Raw genomic sequence first — 21,424 nt, 5'->3', positions numbered from 1 at the left:
TCTTCTCCTCTCTTTTCCCTCTCAGGTGACCCTTCCCTCACAGGCAAGGGTCAGACCCAGTCATCAACAGATAAAGAAGAGATGCTTACGAGAGGAAAACAAAGCAGGGCCATGAGGCAGGAGAACTAGCTCCTGCTACTCACTGGGGTGCAGCACAGGCTGCCTGCCTCTTTTCTTTTGCCTGCTCTGTCATAATCAAAAATCATGTCATGAACCGTAATTTTTAACATTAAGGACCAAGTTAGCCCCAAAGGCATTTATAAAAGACTTTAATCAAGAAACTGCCATGACCATATGAACTATTCATTTTCTCATTTTCAATCACCAACTTCAAGTTTTCAGTGGTCTCCCAAATTTAAAAAGCAAAAGGAAAGTTCAGGGCTTCTATTTTCAATTAATACAGGGCTTGGTTATTTTAGAAAGTGATTAATCATTTTAAAGAAAGCTATTAAGCAACACTTACTTTAACAGCAAATTTCTTTGATGCCATGGTTTACTGGTTCCAGAATAATTACAGACCTTTAACAAAAGAAAAAAGTTATAAGTAGGTATATTAAAATTTCTTTCTATTTGGATATTATATCAGAGAAAGGTTGGCTAAAGAATCAAATATCAATATGTATTTTTGCAAGATGAATGCCCACTTATAACTGGTCTTAACAAAAATATTATATTGAATTAGCAATTTAAAATCTGCTGACAAAGAAAGGCAGAGGCCCAGATGTATTGTACCAAATGTTTGAAGAATTAATATCAGTCCTTCACAGACCCTTTAAAAGAAGCATAACAAAAATTCTCAAATCATTCTAAGAGGCCAGTTACATCCTGATACCAATACCAAGGGGCTTCCCAGGTGGCTCAGTGGTAAAGAATCCACCTGCCAATGCAGGAGACGTGGGTTCAATCCCTGGGTCAGGAAGATTCCCTGGAGGAAGGCATGGCAACCCACTCCAGTATTCTTGCCTGGAGAATCCCATGGACAGAGGAGCCTGGAGGGCTACAGTCCACGGGGTTGCAAAGAGTCAGACACGACTGAGCAACTTGGCATGCACACACGCACCAATACCAAAAAGAAAAATCAGAAGAAAGGAAAACTACACACCAGTATTCAACAAAATACTACAAACCAAAGCCAGCAACATATAAAAAGGATTATATATCATGACCACAATACATTTATCTCAGGAATATAAGATTGGTCTAACATCTGAAAACTAACCTGTATAACATACTATCATCATCATGGTGCGAAGTCGTGTCCAACTCTTTGTGACCCTATGGACTATAGCCCACCAGGCTCTTCTGTCCATGGAATTTTGCAGGCAAGAATACCGGAGTGGGTTGCCATTTCCTCCTCCAGGGGATCTCCCCAACCCAGGGATGGAACCCACACCTTGCATTCAGGTGGATTCTTTACCACTGTGCCACGCAGGAACCCCAAATGGTTACATTCTTTACTATATATAAATCTGAAGGAAGAGCATGCAACCTTTGCTATATTAACAGAATAAAAGAAAAAGCACACTATTATCTCAAATAAGTAACAAAACCCAACAGTTTTTAGTCAAAAAAATCCAACACACTAGGAATATAGAAAGAAGTATTATCAACCTGTAAAGAACATCTATAGAAAACTCACACCTAGGAATTCCCTGAAGGCCCAGTAGTTAGAACACTCTGCTTTCACTGCCGAGGGCTGAGATTCAATCACTGGTCAAGGAGCTCCAATCCTGCAAGCCATGCAGTGCATCCAAAAGAGAAAAAAAGAAAATCCATTACTAAAATCCCACTATTAAAACCATACTAAATCATGAACAACTGAATGCTTTCTCCTTAAGGAGGAGAAACAGTGATGTCTGCTCTTGCTACTTCCACAAAGCATTGTATCAGAGGTACTAGCCAAGGCAATTGGAGAAGGCAATGGCACCCCACTCCAGTACTCTTGCCTGGAAAATCCCATGGATGGAGGAGCCTGGTGGGCTGCAGTCCATGGGGTCGGTAAGGGTCGGCCATGACTGAGTGACTTCACTTTCACTTTTCACTTTCATGCATTGGAGAAGGAAATGGCAAGCCACTCCAGTGTTCTTGCCTGGAGACTCCCAGGGACGAGGGAGCCTGGTGGGCTGCCGTCTATGGGGTCACACAGAGTCGGACACAACTGACGTGACTTAGCAGCAGCAGCAACAGCCGGGCAATTAGGCAAGAAAAAGAAATAAAAGACATCCAGAATGGGAAGGAAGAGATAAAACTATCTCTGTTCACAAATAACACGTTCTTATATGTAGAAAATCCTATTTTTTTTTAAAAAAAAACTACTAGATTACAAAGCATATGAACTAAGGTTATAAGATGTAAATATATTAAACAATTAACTACATTTCTATATTCTGGCAATGAATAATCCTGAAAGGAAATTAAGAAAAGAAGTATGTTTAAAATAATGTCAGACAGCATACTTACAAAAAATTTAACAAAAAAAAAAAAAAACCAATAAAATTTATACAACAAAACCCATAAAATATTATTTAAAGAAATTTAAAATGTAAGTAAATGGACAGATATCCTATATACATAGATTGGAACATTTAATAATTTTGTTAACATGGCCATATACCCCAAATCAATCTATAACATATTTCCATCAAAATCTCAGCTGACCTTTATAGAAACTGATAATCTCATCCTAAAATTCGTATAAAAATATAAGACTTCTGTAGTAGGCAAAATAATCTTTAAAAAGAACAAAATTGAAGAATTTATACTTCCCCATTTGAAAACTTACTACAAAGTAATCCAAATAGTGTGGTACTGTACTGTCATAAAACTCACATAAATCAGTGGACTAAAACTGAGCATTCAAAAACAGATCCTTACATTTATCTTCGGTTGATTTTTAACCTATATACCATGACAATTTAATGGGGAAACAGTCCTTACTACAAATGTTTCTGTCACAACTGAGTATCCACATGCAAAAGAATAAAGTTGGACCCCTATGTTCTACTATATAAAAAATGAACTCTAAAGGGATGAAAGAGCTAAACATAAGAGTTAAAACTATAAACTCTTAGAAGAAAACATAGGCATAAGTTTTTATGACCTTACATATGTGCATGCTCAGTCGCGTCCAACTCTTTGCGACTCTATGGACTATAGCCTGCCAGGCCCCTCTGTCCATGGAATTTCATAGGTAAGAATACTGGAGTCAGCTGCCATTTCCTCCTCCATGGGGCTTTCCAAACCCAGGATTAAACCCTTGTCTCCTGCATCTCCTGCATTGCCAGGCGGGCTCTTTACCAGTGTTATCACTGATCTTGCATAAGGCAATAATTTTTTAGATACATACCAAAAGCACAAGTCATGAAAGAAAAAAAAAAAATGTTAAATCAGATTTCATGAAAATTTAAAACTTGAGTGCTTTAAAGGACACTATCAAGAACTCGAAAAGACAATTCACAGAATGGGAGAGAATATCTGCAAGTCACATCTCAAGTAAGGGACTCATGTCCAGAAAACATGAAGAACACTTAGAACAACAAAAAAAAGATGAATAACCTGATTTTTAAATGGACCAAATATTTGAACAGACATTTCTCCAAAGAAGATATACAAATGGCCTTATAAGCACAAATAATAAGTTCAAAATTACTAGCTATTGAGGAAATACAAATCAAAACCACAATGATACACCACTTTTCACCCACTAAGATGGCTAAAATACAAAAAACAGACAACAGCGTTGACAAAGATATGGATTGATTAGAACTCTCATCCATAGTTGGTGAGAAATGTAAGATGTTAGAGCCACTTTGGAAAATAATTTGGCAATTTGGAAATTCTTCCAAAAGGTAAACATGGGGTTGTCATATGATTCAGCACTTCCACTTCTATATATGTACCTAGGAAAATAAAAACATATGTCCACACAAACATTTATACAGGAATGTTCATAGCAGCATTATTCATAATAACCAAAAAAGTGGAAAGAACCCAAATGCCCATCAAATTATGAATGGGTAAACATAATGGAATAATTGAGATCTTTCTTGTTTTCTGAGGTAAGCTTATATCGCTATATGCTTAACAAAATATGATATATACAAACAATGGAATATTATTTGGCTATAAAAAGGAATCAAATTCTTATACCTTTTACAGCCAGGCAACTGCTCTTTTCACCCTACCTAGAAGCCTAGAGAATTATTTTCTGGAGAAAATAAGACAGAGGATCTCTGGTCTGGAAAATACCAGGTGCAGCATATAGTGGAAACAGTGTCAGACTTTATTTTTCTGGGCTCCAAAATCACTGCAGATGGTGACTGCAGCCATGAAATTAAAAGACGCTTACTCCTTGGAAGGAAAGTTTATGATCAAACTAGATAGCATATTCAAAAGCAGAGACATTACTTTGCCAACAAAGGTTCGTGTAGTCAAGGCTATGGTTTTTCCTGTGGTCATATGTGGATGTGAGAGTTGGACTGTGAAGAAGGCTGAGCACCCAAGAATTGATGCTTTTGAACTGTGGTGTTGGAGAAGACTCTTGAGAGTCCCTTGGACTGCAAGGAGATCCAGGCAGTCCATTCTGAAGGAGATCAGCCCTGGGATTTCTTTGGAAGGACTGATGCTAAAGCTGAAACTCCAGTACTTTGGCCACCTCATGCGAAGAGTTGACTCGTTGGAAAAGACTGATGCTGGGAGGGATTGGGGGCAAGAGAAAGGGACGACAGAGGATGAGATGGCAGGATGGCATCACTGACTCGATGGACTTGAGTCCCAGTGAACTCCGGGAGTTGGTGATGCACAGGGAGGCCTGGCGTGCTGCGATTCATGGGGTCGCAAAGAGTCGGATACGACTGAGCGACTGAACTGAACTGACCACATCTTCTTTATTCACCCATCTGTCAGTGATCATCTAGGTTGCTTCCATGTCTTGGCTGTTGTAAATAGTGTTGCTGTGAACATAGAGGTGTGTGTCTTTTTGAATTATAGGTTTGTCTGCATATATATATATATCCAAAAATGGGATTGCTAAATCATGTGGTAGTTCTATTTTTGATGTTTTTAAGGAACCTCAATACTGTTTTCCATAGTGGCTGCATCAATTTACATTCCTACCAGTAGGGTAGGAAGGTTCCCTTTTCTCCACACACAGTCCAGCATTTGTTATTTGACTTTTTAATGATAGCCATTTTGACAGGTGTGAGGCGGTACCTCATGGTAGTTTGCATTTGTCCAATAATTAGTGATATTTAGCATCTTTTCATGTGCATATTGGCCATCTGTATGTTTTCTTTGGAGAAATATCTGTTTAGGTCTTCTGCCTATTTTTTTGATTTTTTTTTTTTAATATTGAGCCACACAAGCCGTTTGTATAATAAGTGCTTTTCTTATAATATAACCAAAATCCCTTAAACTGCACTGTCCATTATGATCACCACTAACTGCAAGTACCTGTTGAGCCCTTAGCACGTAGCCAGTACAAATTAAGCTTCTGGAAACAAAATACATACCTGATTTGAAAGCTTAGTTAAAACACCAGGAATGTAAACATTTTTATATTGATTATATGCTGAAGTGATAACGGGATGGGTTTACTGGGTTAAATAAGACACATTATTAAAATTAACCATTTCTGTTTAACTTTTTATTAAATGTAGCTGTTAGGAATTTTAAAATTATATCTGTGCCTTGCATTCCATTTCTTTTGGACAGTGCGGCTCAAAAAGTATCTGTGCAGGATCTAAACAGGCAGATAATTCCACGCACAAGACTTATGAGTTAAGGCATCCTTCCCACCCCATCCCTTCCTCCACAGCAGCTCTCTCCAGCTTGCTCGGCAGGTTGGAGCAGAATTTAGCATTTAAGAATTGGATCCGTATCCATAGAGAAGAGGGGTAGGGATGGGGAAGGAATGAAGGGGGGGTTTGGGGTTAACATATGCAAACTGTGTATATAAAATAGGTAAATAACAAGGTCCTGCTCTGTAGGACAGAGACCTATATTCAGTATTCTGTGATAAGCCATAATGGAAAAGAATATAAAAAAGAACATATATATATAAGTGAATCACTGTGCTGTACAGCAGAAACTAACACAACATTGTAAATCAACTATATACTTAAAAAAGGAATTGAGTCCTTATCACTAAATTTCATGCTGTATTGCTGCTTTATGATTACTATTGTGGCTGTGTAGATTGTTGCTATTATTGGTTTTAGGTTTTGTTTCTAAAACATTCCATTAAGGTTAAAGGGAGCTCCCTTTAACCTTACATACCGCATACATACACACACATTTCCCATTCTTTAAATTTTGTTGAAAGCATAGTACTATTTAGGCCAATATTTGCTGTTTATTATCATGATTATAAATGCTAGTCATAACTGAACTGTGTGAAGTACTCTTTACTTATTATTTTCTGCATACTTTTTGTTTATCCTGGAATCAGCGATTGCTTTGTATTATTCAGTTGCTTTGCTTTCCACATACCTGTCCTAATTCAATCTCATATTCCATACTGGTTGTCTGAAGTTCATCTGCATCTGCCCAGACACTTCCTGAAGACACCTCTCCGGGACTGTGGTTCTTTGCTTGTCTAGCCCATGGGTCCCAGGCAGGAATCTGCTTTCACCAGATCCAGGGATTTCCTCTGCCTTTTGCCTATCTCAGCCTTCCTTTTTCCTGTCTCTTCCCTTTTTTGGGATCAATTTCCTCATTTTGGTGAAGCACATCCTTAGTAGCTTACTGAGAAAGGATGCACAGAATATACATTTTTTAAGATCTTGCACATCTAAAAATGTTTTCACCCACACCCCCTTGTGTTTAAATGTAGTCGGAGTTTGAAAAGAATTTTCTTCAGATTTTGGGGGATAGTTTTCCATTATTTTAGCTTCCAGAGTTGCTTTGGGTAGTTTGGAGCCAAATATTCTCTTCCCATCCCCCTCCTCCCAACTCACCTACTCCCTCAACTCACCCTCCTGTACACATACTTTAAAATCCTTTTTTCAACAATGTCTGAAATTTTCCTGTTATATATGCCCTGATATGTGTCTGTTTCAATCCTAAGTTTTACATGTTGGTACTTTTGTATGGATCCTTTAGTTTTTTCATTTATTCTCTCTTATTTTTCATCTTTATTATTTCTGAAGTTCCTGGATGACTTAGTCAACTTGATCCTTTAGTCCTTCTATTAAGGTTTTAAATTTCACTTATCATAGTTTTAGTTGCTTTCTAGAAGCTCCTTTTTATGTTTTATTTTTTTATTGAAAGATAATTGCTTTACAGAATTTTGTTGTTCTCTGTCAAACCTCAACATGAATCAGACATAGGTATACATATATCCCCTCTCTTTTGAACCTCCCTCCCATCTCCCTCCCCATCCCACCCCTCTAGGTTGATTCAGAGCCCCTGTTTGAGTTTCCTGAGCCATACAGCAAATTCCTGTTGGCTATCTATTTTACATATGGTAATGTAAGTTTCCATGTTACTCCTTCCATACATCTCACCCTCTCCTCCCCTCTCCCCATGTTGATAAGTCTCTTCTCTATGTCTGTTTCTCCACTGCTGCCCTGTAAATAAATTCTTCAGTACCATTTTTCTAGATTCTGTTTATATGCATTAGAATATGATATTTATCCTTCTCAGAAGCTCCTGTAAAAAAATATTTATTGATGTAATATCTTCTCTCCTGCTGATATCAGTGAAAGTATCTTTCTCCTTGCATAGTCTGGGTTTCAGCCAAGTAGTTTTTTTTCTGTTTAACTTTCTTTCATAATAGAGTTTTTCCTTACATGGTAGATGATTTGTCGTTGTTTATCTGTGTGTATTTGGGAGTGGGGCACTAGGAGATGGAAGTTAGTTCTGCACACAGATGTGGGGTTTGTGGGTGTGGCCTTCACTTTAGAACCATCTGTCTTGACTGTTTCCTTGGGGAACCCCTGATGTCAGTACTTTTAGATCCAGTTCCCTAAAAGAGGAGGTTTCAGTCTTCTATTTGGAGACTATAGCAGGATAGAGGGGTGTGTTGGTCAAGCTTCTCCAGAATGAATAGAAGATATAAATGCACACACACATGTATGCATATATACATGTGTTTATTAAAGGAGTTGCCTCATGAAATTTTGGAGGCTGAGAAGTCCTACGATACACTGTGTGTAAGCTGGGGACCCAGAAAAACCAGTGGTGTGATTCAGTCCAAGTCCAAAGGCTCAAGAACCAGGAGTGGTAATGGCCAAGGGCGGGAGAAGATGGATATCCCAAATTAGATCTTGAATTCATTTTTTCCTCTACCTTTTTGTTCTATTTTGACCCTCAGTGGATTGAATGATGCCCACCCACAGGGGGGAGGGTCATCTGCTTTACTCAGTTCATAAATTCAAATGGTGATCTCTTCCAGAAGCACTCTCACAGACATAATGTCTGACATAATGTCTGTTAGTTATCTGGGCATCCCTTAGCCCAAACAAGTTGACAGTTAACTATCACAAGGGCCATGTGAACTGCCCATGAATTTCTCTTTTTTTCCGTAGGATCAGATCAGATCAGATCAGTTGCTCAGTCGTGTCCGACTTTTTGCGACCCCATGAATTGCAGCACGCCAGGCCTCCCTGTCCATTACCAACTCCCGGAGTTCACTCAGACTCATGTCCATCGAGTCAGTGATGCCATCCAGCCATCTCATCCTCTGTCGTTCCCTTCTCCTCTTGCCCCCAATCCCTCCCAGCATCAGAGTCTTTTCCAACAAGTCAACTCTTCGCATGAGGTGGCCAAAGTACTGGAGTTTCAGCTTTAGCATCATTCCTTCCAAAGAAATCCCAGGGCTGATCTCCTTCAGAATGGACTGCCTGGATCTCCTTGCAGTCCAAGGGACTCTCAAGAGTCTTCTCCAACACACACATACAATAGACTACTACTCAGCCATGAGAAAGAATGAAATAATACCATCTGCAAAACTTGGATGGACCTAGAGATTATCATACTAAGTGAAGTACGTCAGAGAGAGAAAGACAAATACTCACATGTGGAATCTAAAATATGACACAAGTGAACTTGTCTACAGAACAGAAAGAGACTCACAGACAGAGAGCAGACGGGGGCTGCCAGTGGGAGAAAGGGCTGGGGAGGGACAGCCTGGGACTCTGGGATTAGCAGATGCAAACCAGCATACCTGCAGTGGAGAAACAACAATATGATACTGCACAGCAGAGAACTACAGTCAATATCCTGCAATAAATCATAATGCAAAAGAAGAAAAGCAGTTATTCTGAATCCCAGATTCCTTATTTATAAAATAGGGGTAGCAATACCTAACTTAAAATTATTGAAAGGACTAAGTACATGAAAACAGTCTCATCATTTACAAATAGTAGGCCCCAGATGAGTGTTAACAGTTATTATTACTTAGTCAATGGGAAATTAAAAAAAAAAATCTTATAATCTTTGATTCTATTTTTTAATAGACAAAAATATCTTTCTTTATCCAAACCCTAAATCATTTTAATTTCATTTTAATCTATTCACTTCTGTTCCCTGAACAATGCAATGCATATGCTTTAGAATGTTTTTTAATGATGTTCATCTTAGCAAGCCCATTTCTACAGAGGTGTAAATGGAAAAAATAACTTTCTAGAAAGTCAAGAACATGTGCTTTAAAACAACATCCATAAAGGTTGTTCTGAAAACTAGTTAAATCTTTAAAATTACATTGTATTATCTGAGCCAGATAAACACACAGTCAGCTCCTTTAAATATATTAAATCAGGTTTGAGTAACTTCTGTTAAGAATTTAGGGAGTCCCTCTCTGGGGATATTTAGAGGATACTAGTAGTTCAGCTAGACAGAGGAACAGGGAAAAGAGTACTGCCAACAAGTATCCAACCAAATCTGAAGCACGTGCACCCTAATTATTTTTAATTACACACTGGTTTTCCAGTATGTCTTCCTTTTCCAGAAGGACAGGTGGCCCACACAGAAGACTATTACAAGGCTTTAGACCATATCTGCTGTTAGATAGATTAAGAGCTATATTATAGTGAAAGTTATATTTTCAATTCACAATAAGGTTCCAGCTGACTCTTAAAATGCTCATTTCCCCCCCCTTTAATCAGTAAAGCAAGAGCAGCTGCATTTATGTTTTAAGATCTGGATTCTTCAAAAAGCATCATCAAAGCCCCGTCTCAAAAATACAATCTGTAAGAATCCAGAACTGAAAGGCATATTTTTATATGAAATAATATGATCTCTAGTATAAAACAGACTGCATGCAAAAAATAAATAAATAAAAAGCAACTGTATAACCTTACTCTCATTTTTAACCCATTTTTAATACCATATGGCATTCTGCCTCTCAATGCAATTTTTTTTTCACTTGTTCCCACAGTGTTTGCAATCTCAAAAAGCTAACAATTTTAGAACTATAAGACACCCTTACAGACCATCTATTCCCAGGCCTGACATCTATTCCCCCAACAAGAACTTGGGGGATCAGGCCAGGGTCTCACAGCTGAAGATTGAGGGCAGGAGAAGAGTCAGGTCACCTCACTGAGAGCCATTGAGCATCATCTGTCCCCTGCAGAACTGCGAGGTCAAAGGCTAACTGGGCTGCCAAGGTAGGCATGTCCTTGTTCCCCTGGCCAAGGCAGACGTTCCCAACACGGAGCACAACTTCAAACAAGGCTGCAGGAGGGTGGTTCTCTCCTGCTCATCAAAGAAAGAGAAATAGAGGGAAAGGTAAGAGACAGAAGAGGTGGGGGGTGTGGAGAAGGGAGGAAGGGACTCCACAGCTAAGGCAAATGTGGCCTGAATCAATTTAATTACCATCATGCTATGTGACAGGGCACCAAGATAAAGCACGTAATGCATCTGGACAGCAGCTGTGTAGACCTTGAGCCTGCACACCTGCTGAAGTCCTTTAGATAAGGCGCATATCCTCTGCCTCACTACAGCTTTATGCACAGGGGCTAGAAATGAACTACAGGAGGAGCTGAAGCATAAAATGAACCCAAACAATTTGCTGTTTTCCAAACAGGTAAAAGCACACTTATCCATCCTGGAAGGAGCAGGTTATCAAAGTTAGAAGGTGCTCAAGAAAGTCTGCTGGATGAAGAAATAATCCTGAAACAGGAGCTGACACTATTTTATGTTTGCTGTTTCTGGGAAATTTTCCAAAAAATACACTGAATCTTTATTGACTTTCATGAAAAAACACCATACAGTGAATATTTGATATTCCAGGTGAAAATTATCACCTGTCATCACAAAGGGCAATACACGCATTAATGGCCCGCTGAGTTATTCCTACACAGAGCTGCTCACAGTGGAGCCAGGGAAGCCTCTGCCTGTTCCCCACAGCTTTCCATGAGCTGTCAGAGTGCTGCCCAAGGCTCCCTTTCCCCTCTCGGTTCTTTAACTTAATCCGATGACCCTAGAAACCTAGGGGACCTGTTTGTCATACTGATGGGATGATTCTCAAGTCTCCCTATGAATTTGTGTAGACTCTGATGTGAAGGCTTTGTGCCCTCTCTCTCAGGTAATAAAATGGCTGTTACCTTTACGTCGGGATTAGGGCTTCTACAATGATGAGGCTGCTGAGTCCTGAGACAGTGGACCAGGCCTTCTGGACTGGAGCCTCAGCATTTAATTCTTTCTGCCTCAGAAGAACAATGCTGTTGGACAGGCTGACCTCTAAGGTCTCTTCTGAGAGGTGATCTAAGAAGAGATCCAAAATCCAGCAGCTCTTCCAAGAATAAATAATGCCAAAATGTACACATGATTCCAGAGCAGAGGGTGAAAGGGAGCCCCTCCCACCGTGCAACTCAGCCTATGAAGCCCGGAGACTGACACTGCGCAAGGGCAGACCACGAAAGGGAGAATCACAGCCAGCTCTACGCCCGAACCTAGACACAAGAGTCCTGAACAAACAGAAGCGATACAGTGCAAAATACTTCAGAACCAAGTGAGGTTTATCCAAGCAGGGCAAGGTCAGTTTAATACTAGAACAATTACCATACTTAAAAACTGAAGCAGAATAAAAGCACAGGATCATTTTCATAGAAATAGAAAAAAAAGAAAAACACTAGAAATCTCTGAATAGAAACAAGCTAATGTGAGAAAAGCATCTACCAAAAAAAAAAAAGTAGCAAACATGTTTACTGATGAATGTTAAAAGCAATTTCTTTGAAACAAGCAGAAGATATAGATTTCTGAAAATATCATCATACTAGCATTCCACAGACTTAAAATATCTAGAGATGAATTTAATAAGACATGTGCCAGACCTCATCACATTGTTCAAACTTTATGCAATCCCAGGCACAATCCTAAACAGGGAATCTGAAGAATAACAAAAAGGACTAAGAGAGAAGGAAAACAAAAAAAGAAAAACAATGAAGGGAGTCAGTCTTACCAGATACTGCAAAACTACCACAGTGCCAGAGTAAATCAAATAATGTGCTGGCAAAGGGGAAACAAACAGGCTGAAGGAACAGACTTCACAAGCCAGAAACAAGCCCCTGAGCTCGTGGAAACGGTGACGGGAGCAGTGGTGCACATCAGTGGGAAATAAGGAGACTGTTCATTTGACAAACTGTGGTCCAACAACCGTGTGTCTACTTGGAAAAATAGAAAACTGGACCACTACTTCACACAGCACATAAAGATCAACTACAGATGAGCTACAAACTCAAATGTGAAAAGTTAGCAGCTTTCAGGAAATGTTTTTCATAAGCTCTGAGAAAGGAAGGTATTTTTAAACTAGATACAAGAAGTATAAACCAAAAAGAAAAAGAATGGTAGATTTGGCAGTATTAAGATTAAAACTTCTCTACAGACTGGAAGAAAATATTTGCAATCCACATAACCAGTAAACAACTTATAAACTAGAACACATAAAGAACTCTCAAAACTCAATGGTAAAAAAATAAAACCAATCCAGTCAAAAAGTGGGCAAAGGACATTACCAGGTATGTCAGCAGAGGACAAACATGGGAAATAAGCATGAAAGACACTCGAATCATTTTATGCTGTATGCAAATGAGGCATCATTTATATAGTACACCTGAAACTAAAAAACAGTTGTTGTTCAGTCATCCAGTCATGTCCGACTCTTTGCGACCTCATGGACTTCAGCATGCCAGGTCTCCCTGTCCCTCACCATCTCCTGAAGTTTGCCCAAGTTCATATCCATTGTGCCATCCAGCCATCTCATCCTCTGACGCCCTCTTCTCCTCTGCTGTCAATCTTTCCCAGCATCAGGGACTTTTCCAATGCGCCAAGTGTACTGGAGCTTCAGCATCAGTCCTTCCAACATGTATTCAGGGTTGATTTCCCTTAAGATTGACTGGTTTGATCTCCTTGCTGTCCAACGGACTTTCAGGAGTCTTCTCCAGAACCACAGTTTGAAGGCATCAATTCTTTGAAGCCTTGCCTTTTTTATCGTCCAGTTCTCACAACCGTACGTGACAACTGGCAAGACCATAGCCTTGACTATATAGACCTTTGTTGGCTTGACTGTACATAACAGTATACACTGACTATATTTCAATTAAAAAAAAACACTCAACATCATGAGCCATCACTACATACCTACCAGAATGGCTAATAAAAAAAGAGATTAAAAAAAAAAAACAGGTAACACCAAATGCTGGTGGAGATGCAGAGAACAGGCATGTCTCCTACACTACTGGAAAGACTGTAAAGATCACAGAGCCACTCTAGAAAAGAGATTGTTGACAGCTTCCTACAAAACTAACCATGTGCTTACCACATAATCTAAAATTTGCACTCCTGGTAATTCACCCCAGAAAAATGAAAACCTAGGCTCACATAAAAATTTGTAGCCAAATGTTCATAGTGACTTTATTCATAACAGCCAAAAACTGGAAACAGCCCAGGTGTCCTTCAGTGGGTGAGTGGTTAAACAGATCTGGCGTATGTGTACCATGGGACATCACTCAGCAACCATAACTGAACCGCTGACACACACGACCGCTTGGCTGAATCATCTCAAGGGGATGATCCTCAGGAGAAAAAAGACAATCTGAAAGGTTATAGAATGTATGATCCCACTCATATAACATTCTTCAGACAACAAAATTATAGAAGCGAAGACCACATTCGTGGTTGCCAGGGGTTAGGAATAGGGAAGCTGCAGAAGGAAGCTCTGGCAATGGAATTCTACACTGTGCTTGTGGTGCTGGTTACAGGAATAGAAACACATGATAAAAACAGCTACACAAATGCATGTAAACTGGTTCCATCTCATAAGCTCTGGAGGTTGTACCGATGTTAGCTTTCTGGTTTTAATAGCTGCACTCTAGTCACAAAAGATGTCACCACTGGAGGAAGCTGGGTGATGGGTACAGGGGACTCCATGTACTTTTATGCCAATTTGGGGCAAATCTATAATTATTTCAAAACAAAAAGGTTAAAAAAATTAAACTTCAGTTGGGGAGGGGGGTGAGGTGGAACCACAAACTGAGAGAAGGTGTGTGTAAGACGTGCAGACACGTATTCATAACAGAACAGGCCAACAGAAGGGACGGGCAGCAGAAGCGCCAGAGAGCACCAGCCTCCCTGCTGAGTCTCCCCACATCTGGCGAGGTGGCGGCGGTGCCCGTAGGTATCTCTGACTGACCCCTTGCGTTACTGCTGCCTTGACGACCACCCTGGGGCGGTGAGGGGCAAGGCCTTCACTGTCCTTTATGAAACCCTGGGAGGCTGAAGTCTAAACACAGGAAGGCCATTTGCCAGGGGCCTGGGGCAGCACACAGGGCGCTCTCTCCTCTCAGCGCCTGTCGTCCGGGACAGGACAGAGGAAGCCGCAGACAGCCGTCTGCCTCCCCCAAGGAGGGAAAACCACAGGAGGGGGTGCCAGGCGGTCTCAGGCCCCAAAGAGCTGGTTGTCCTGAAGGGCCCGGGCCTCTCCAAGAAGCTCCAGTCTCCATCCTGGCACTCTCCAGCCTCGAAACCGTCAGGCGAGGAACTGGAGCAGGTATGAGCCCCACCACCCCCGGCTCAGGGACCGTCACAGCTCCGAGGCCTCCACAGCCAACTTGGGCATGTGACCTTGAACACGCAGGGCCAGCACATATGTGTACATATGCGTGTCACACTAGAGAAGGTCCTCTCTTCCTAAGATCGAGTTATCATTGGAAACCCAACTGAGCTGCCGCCTGCTCCTCGGGAGCTCTCTAGGGATCCCCAGGGTGAAGGGTCCCTTCTCTGGGCCAGCCCAGCCCTTCCACACCCCCTCCACTCACTTAACTCTGCTCCTCAGTCCCTCTCCTCCCTGTGACCAGAGCTTTCTGAGAACAGGGGCCATTCTTATTCCCTCTGATAACCTGGAGCAGGGCAAAGGTAAGTGTCAAGCCTGCTAATTGGAATCTGCTGATGTTACTGAAATCAGTGGCTACAGACTGTGTTACTGTTTTAGACTTATACCTATTAATCTAATACATCTTTACTGTCTCCAAATCCCAAATTCCTTATTAAACCCTCTAAACAGGAGGTCAAGGTACTCTGGTCCTATTTCAATACACAAATAACACGTAAGTTACATATATCATGCAGCCGAAGTTGAGAGAGCTAAGAGCATATAAATGTAAAGAAAATATGGAAGTGTTTTGTATTGAACATAAGGGGCAAGAGATACCTGGTTGAAGTTTTAGGTCATCAGTTCAGTTCAGTTCAGTTCAGTCGCTCAGTAGTATCTGACTCTTTGCGACCCCATGAATCGCAGCATGCCAGGCCTCCCTGTCCATCACCAACTCCCGGAGTTCACTCAGACTCACGTCCATCGAGTCGGTGATGCCATCCAGCCATCTCATCCTCTGTCGTCCCCTTCTCCTCCTGCCCTCAATCCCTCGCAGCATCAGAGTCTTTTCCATTGAGTCAACTCTTCGCATGAGGTGGCCAGAGTACTGGAGTTTCAGCCTTATTAGGTCATAAATGTGAGGTTTTCAGTGACTTGTTTTTGTCCTTAAAATACTGACATCCTTACATTCATCTGAATGAAAAAGGTATTATTAGCCTCTACATACTGATCATTAAAAGATAAATGTGCACACACACAGTTAAAAAGCAAACATGCACCTTAAAAAATTACCTTCCTAGGCTCCTAGCATTACTTTAAGGAGGGAACAGCAAGCTCAGGGCCTGGGGTTCAAAGCATAAATGTTAAAAAAGCTTTATCAGAGCTGCCGATTCGAGTCTACATGCAGTAGAATTTTTACTTTACACCCTGTTTTTAAGAAGTTCAGAACAAGCTCCGAAAAGATCAATTTTCCAAATATCTCAAAGCATATAATCTTCATAAACATACTGAGAAGTTAAAGTATATGTCTTACAAACAGTATCTCATCCTCTACCCTGCATTCTTGAGCCCATTTTCTCTGACCTGTAAACAGGCATTCTTTCACAAAAAGTCTTCAATAGCGTCTGACCTCACCAAAAATATGTGTTTTTAGTGGAGAGGGAAAGATCCTAAAATCCTTAAGAAAATTAATTTGGGGAGGGAATGGAAGTAGATGAAACAATATCATGATTGTCCTGTCATTTAAATACAAAGCAGAGATAAACTCTATTAAAGTTTGTGACCTTCTAGATTATTCTGTGGGAAAATTCAAGGCACTCTGAAATTCACATTTGTCTTCCATCTAGCACTGCCGGTCTGCATCACAAGCCAAAGCACCTACTCAGGATTTAAAAGATCAGAAATTAGCTTTAGGCTTCTAATCTCCAGATTTCAAACTTTACCAAGAATATGTTATACTCTCTTCTATTGTCTTAAAACAACAAAGGCCCTAGAATTTATGAAGGAACAACTGTAATTCAGGAATGAGAAATCATTTCACAACCTGTTGCCCCTACTCCCCCAATCTAATTTTATCACACACGCATAAAAGGACAATATGAAGAAGAAATCACAAACCTTAACAAAATACCAAGGAAAAATGATAAATGAGTAAAGATCTTGCTGACAACTCTGATAAAATTTGAAAAGGTAATTACAGTGTAAAAAAGTAGTGAATCAGCTTTTCCTATTATTCATATGATAATTCTGAATGCCAAAGTGAACTTGAAAAAAAAAAACAAAAAACAAATGGAAACAACAGGAAAATAATGCAAGTGACACAAAAAAAATTAGGATTTTGTTTTCTTTTTCTTTAAATGTAGGTCATATACTGAAATCTCCCACCAAGATTAAGTCCACAGTTCACTCTATACCCTTAACGTGGTCATCTAAGCCAAGTTCTGGGCCTCCCATTCCTGTGGGGCCCACAGAAAATCCCCACCTGGCCCTGTGTGGTTGCTTCACTAAAAAACAGCATCTAATTTTTATTTAATACTTTGTCAGAAACAGGCGCTGACCCACAAGGCAGTCATGGTCTCGAGTTCTAGCAAAAATGACATGCGTTCAAATCCTACCTTTTTACATGACCTCAGACAGCCTACTCAGCACCTCCAAATCTCCAGAGAAAAGGAACTCAAAAATCACAATGAGATGTCATCTCACACTTGTCAGAATAGCTATCATCAAAAAGACAACAAATAAGTGCTGGTGATGGCCAATATTTTGGCCACCTGATGTGAAGAACTGACTCACTGGAAAAGACCCTGATGCTGGGAAAGACTGAAGGCAGGAAGAGAAGGGGACGACACACTGACTCGATGGACATGAGTTTGAGCAAGCTCCGAGAGTTGGTGACTGTCAGGGAAGCCTGGCGTGCTGACGTCAAAGGGGTCACAAAGAGTCGTTCACTACTGAGCAACTGAAGTATTGGTAAGGATGTGAAAAAAGGGGAGCCTTTGTGTCCTGTAGATGGGAATTTAAATTGGTTAGCCACTATAGAAAACAGTAAGGAGGTTCCTCAAAAAATTAAAAATATAACTGCCATATGATGTGGCAATTCCACTTCACAGTATTTATCTTTAGAAAAGAAAAACACTAACTTGAAAAGGTAATCTGCACCTCCATGTTCACTGAAGTATTAACCACAATAGCCAAGACAGGGGAGACATCCTAAGTGTCCATGATAGATGAATGGATAAAGAAATTACGGTGTATGCACATATATAATGGAATGCTATTCAGTCATGAAGAAAGGAAATCCTGCTCTTTGCGACAACATGAATGGGCATTCTTCTAATAAGTAAGACAGTGAAAGACAAATATAATATGATCCACTTTTCTGTGAAATCTAAAACAAAACAAACACCAAACTCAGATACAGAGAAAATATTGGTGGTCGTTGGTGGGGCAAGGGCAGGGGGTGGGGTGTTGAGGAAGGGATGGTAGGGGATGGTGAAATGGGTGAAGGGAGTCAAAAGGTACAAACTTCCAGTTATGAAATAAGTAAGCCCTGGGAATGTACCACATGGTGACCAGTTAATAAAACCGTACTATACAGATAACCCTTGAACAACAAGGTTTGAACTATGAGAATCCACTTCACTTGGATTTTTCCCAATAAATACATACTACAGTATCACATGATCCACAGTTGGTTGAATTCAAAGATGTGGAATCTCAGATGGGGGCTGAGTTGTGAGCTTGTCACTGTAAAGTTGTATGCAGATTTTCAACAGCACAGAGGGTCAGCACCCCTAACCCCCTGAGTTGTTTAACTATATATACATATATCAAACAATTGTGTTGTACATATGAAACTATTACGTTACATATAAATTATATCTCAATAAAAGAGATCCAACCCACTAACAACTCAATATAGATGACATGTTTGGCATCTAAAAAACTATAACGTTTCATTCAGAAAACGTGAATGCATAAACTAAATAATGTCAAAGACAAAGTCCCAAACAAACACAGTCTACCACTGGCACCTCCTAGGTTCTCTGCATATGGAAGGCCTGGGTGTTCTTTGGAAGGAATGATGCTAAAGCTGAAACTCCAGTACTTTGGCCACCTCATGTGAAGAGTTGACTCATTGGAAAAGACTCTGATGCTGGGAGGGATTGGGGGCAGGAGGAGAAGGGGACGACAGAGGATGAGATGGCTGGATGGCATCACCGACTCAATGGACATGAGTTTGGGTGATCTCTGGGAGTTGGTGATGGACAGGGAGGCCTGGCGTGCTGCGATTCATGGGGTCGCAAAGAGTCGGACACAACTGAGCGAATGAACTGACTGGCCACCAAATAATTATTTTTTTTTTTTTTCCAATGTGAAAATGACCACTATCAAAATAAAAACAACCCAAATGCCCTTCAATTAACAATGTGCAAACAAATTAGTCTAACAAATTGCTGAATATAGCAATTACAAAGGAATGAAACACTGATACTTGCACCAAAGATGGCCCTCAATTATAATGAGTGAAAAAAAGCAGACTACGCCACCCCCCAAGACAGCACATACATGAAGATTCCATTTAGATAAAATTCTGGGAAATGCTAGAGTGACAGAAAACAGAGCAGCAGTTGTCTAGAAGAGCCCAGAGGGTTTACAAAAGGACAAGAGAAAACTTTTGGGAGGTGATGAGTACATTCACTATCTTGACTCAAGTGTTGATTTCATTGGTATATACATGTAAATCACCATCAAACGGTATACTTTAAGTATGTGCTGTTTACTGTACGACAATCATACCTCCATAAAGCTATTCAGAGAAAAGAAAAAGATCATTAAAAAAACCTCTCACTCACACATCTTCCTGGCTTGGCATATTGTATTTAAATCACCCTCTTTCCCAAATGGATACGTGGCCTAAAAAGTCATGGAACTACAATACCTTTACCCATTAGTGATTTGAATGTATGAACAAAACTTTAATAATCCGAAGACTTAAATAGAATAATACCTAATTAACATTTACATAGCTGTGACTATGTGCCAAGCACTGTTTTCAGCACTTTTCTTATATTAACTTATCTGACCCTCATATCAACCCTATTTTTGAGATGAAGCAACTGACTCACTGGAAAATACCCTGATGCTGGGAAAGATTGAAGGCAGGAAGAGAAAGGGACAACAGAGGATGAGATGGCTGGATGGCATCACTGACTCAATGGACGTGAGTTTAAGTGAACTCTGGGAGATGGTGATGGACAGGGAGGCCTGGAGTGCTGCGATTCATGTGGTCACAAAGAGTCGGACACGACTGAGCGACTGAACTGAACTAAGGTATAGGGCTTCCCAGGTGGCACAGTGGTAAAGAATCTGCCTGCCAATTTAGGAAACTCGGGTTTGATCCCTGCATTGGGAAGATCCCCTAAAGAAGGAAATGGCAACCTGCTCCAGTGTTCTTGCTGGGAAACCCCATGGATAGAGGAGCCTGGCAGGCTACCGTCCATGTGGTAAGCAAGAGTCAGACACCCCTTAGCAACTAAACAAGAGACTGAAGCACAAAAGGGTTAAGTAATCAGTTTAAGCTGGTAGCTGGAAGAGCTAGGATTTCAACCCAGAGAGTCTGGCTCTAGAGTTCATTTCCAGACCCATTATGCTTACCAGCATATACAAGATACAGTATAGGAAAATCAGAAGCAGTGAATATTGCACTTGCAAAATACTTCTTTTCCTCACATGCACAGAATATAAATATCCACTACATTTTGCAACATACACAAGAGACTAAATAAAACATAACAGGACCTTCATTCTTCTTTTCCCAATTAATATTTAGATGGATAAAGGAAAGAAAGACTGAATAACTTGCTTAGGACACAATAAACAGCAAGCTGATGGGTTACTAAGAAGCTAGTTCACCACATTTCCAGTCCAACTCTCTTCATAATTATTTTAAGTAAATCTACAAGCGAGAAAAATCTAACAAATAGCAACACAGAAAATATAAAACTCATTTGTTGTTTCTCAAATACCTTAACTTCCTTAAATTCCATCCACAGATCTCAGAGTCTACTGATACTGGTCTGGGTTGTTGGTTTTTTTAAGCACCCCAAGTGATTTTTTCATAGCTGAGAACCAAAGCTGAGAACCCCTGAAATAAATTAAATTTAGATTTGTTATTTTAAAATGACAGAATGCAAGGTGCCAAAAAAGCTTTGGTAAACTATGCTCCAAGGTTTTCCAAGTTGATATTGAACTACTGAAAACAAACAGAATTTTGAGTTCAACTTCAAATAAATTAAAAATAAAACATGCACATAGGACAAAAGGTGTTGCATAGCAAATGTTACATAACAGTATATGGGGCTGACAAATCCTCAACTTTTTAGAATGCTAAATTGGCATCTTGACATTAAACTGATGATATAAAGCCACACGTCCACTTCATTTAAAGCGTGACTATACTGACCATATATTGTTTCAGAAGCACAAGTTGTAAAGAGAAAGTCTTTGTCTTTAGTCCGTGCCCTCAGTCAGTGCTGTCTGAACTTAAGATGTGCTTCTCAGGGCAGATTCTGAGTCAGCGGCGTTTCTAACAAGCTCCCAGGTGATGTTCAA

At 40.2% G+C, this 21,424-nt stretch overlaps 1 protein-coding gene across 1 annotated transcript in view; it reads right to left on the bottom strand.

The window, feature by feature from the left end:
- SLX4IP (SLX4 interacting protein) overlaps positions 1 to 21,424 on the bottom strand; it is a 220,746-nt gene that overhangs the window by 197,407 nt on the left and 1,915 nt on the right. Inside the window, 4 exon segments of the mRNA XM_070800694.1 lie at positions 464 to 519; positions 1,640 to 1,730; positions 15,650 to 16,003; positions 20,839 to 20,957. Coding sequence (XP_070656795.1) covers positions 464 to 490 — 27 coding nt within the window. The 5' untranslated portion in view covers positions 491 to 519; positions 1,640 to 1,730; positions 15,650 to 16,003; positions 20,839 to 20,957.

This window comes from Bos indicus, chromosome 13, assembly GCF_029378745.1.
Source record: "Bos indicus isolate NIAB-ARS_2022 breed Sahiwal x Tharparkar chromosome 13, NIAB-ARS_B.indTharparkar_mat_pri_1.0, whole genome shotgun sequence".
NCBI lineage: Eukaryota > Metazoa > Chordata > Mammalia > Artiodactyla > Bovidae > Bos > Bos indicus.
The sequence above is the reverse complement of the archived record's forward strand: the minus strand, read 5'-3'. Positions and strand labels throughout refer to the sequence as shown.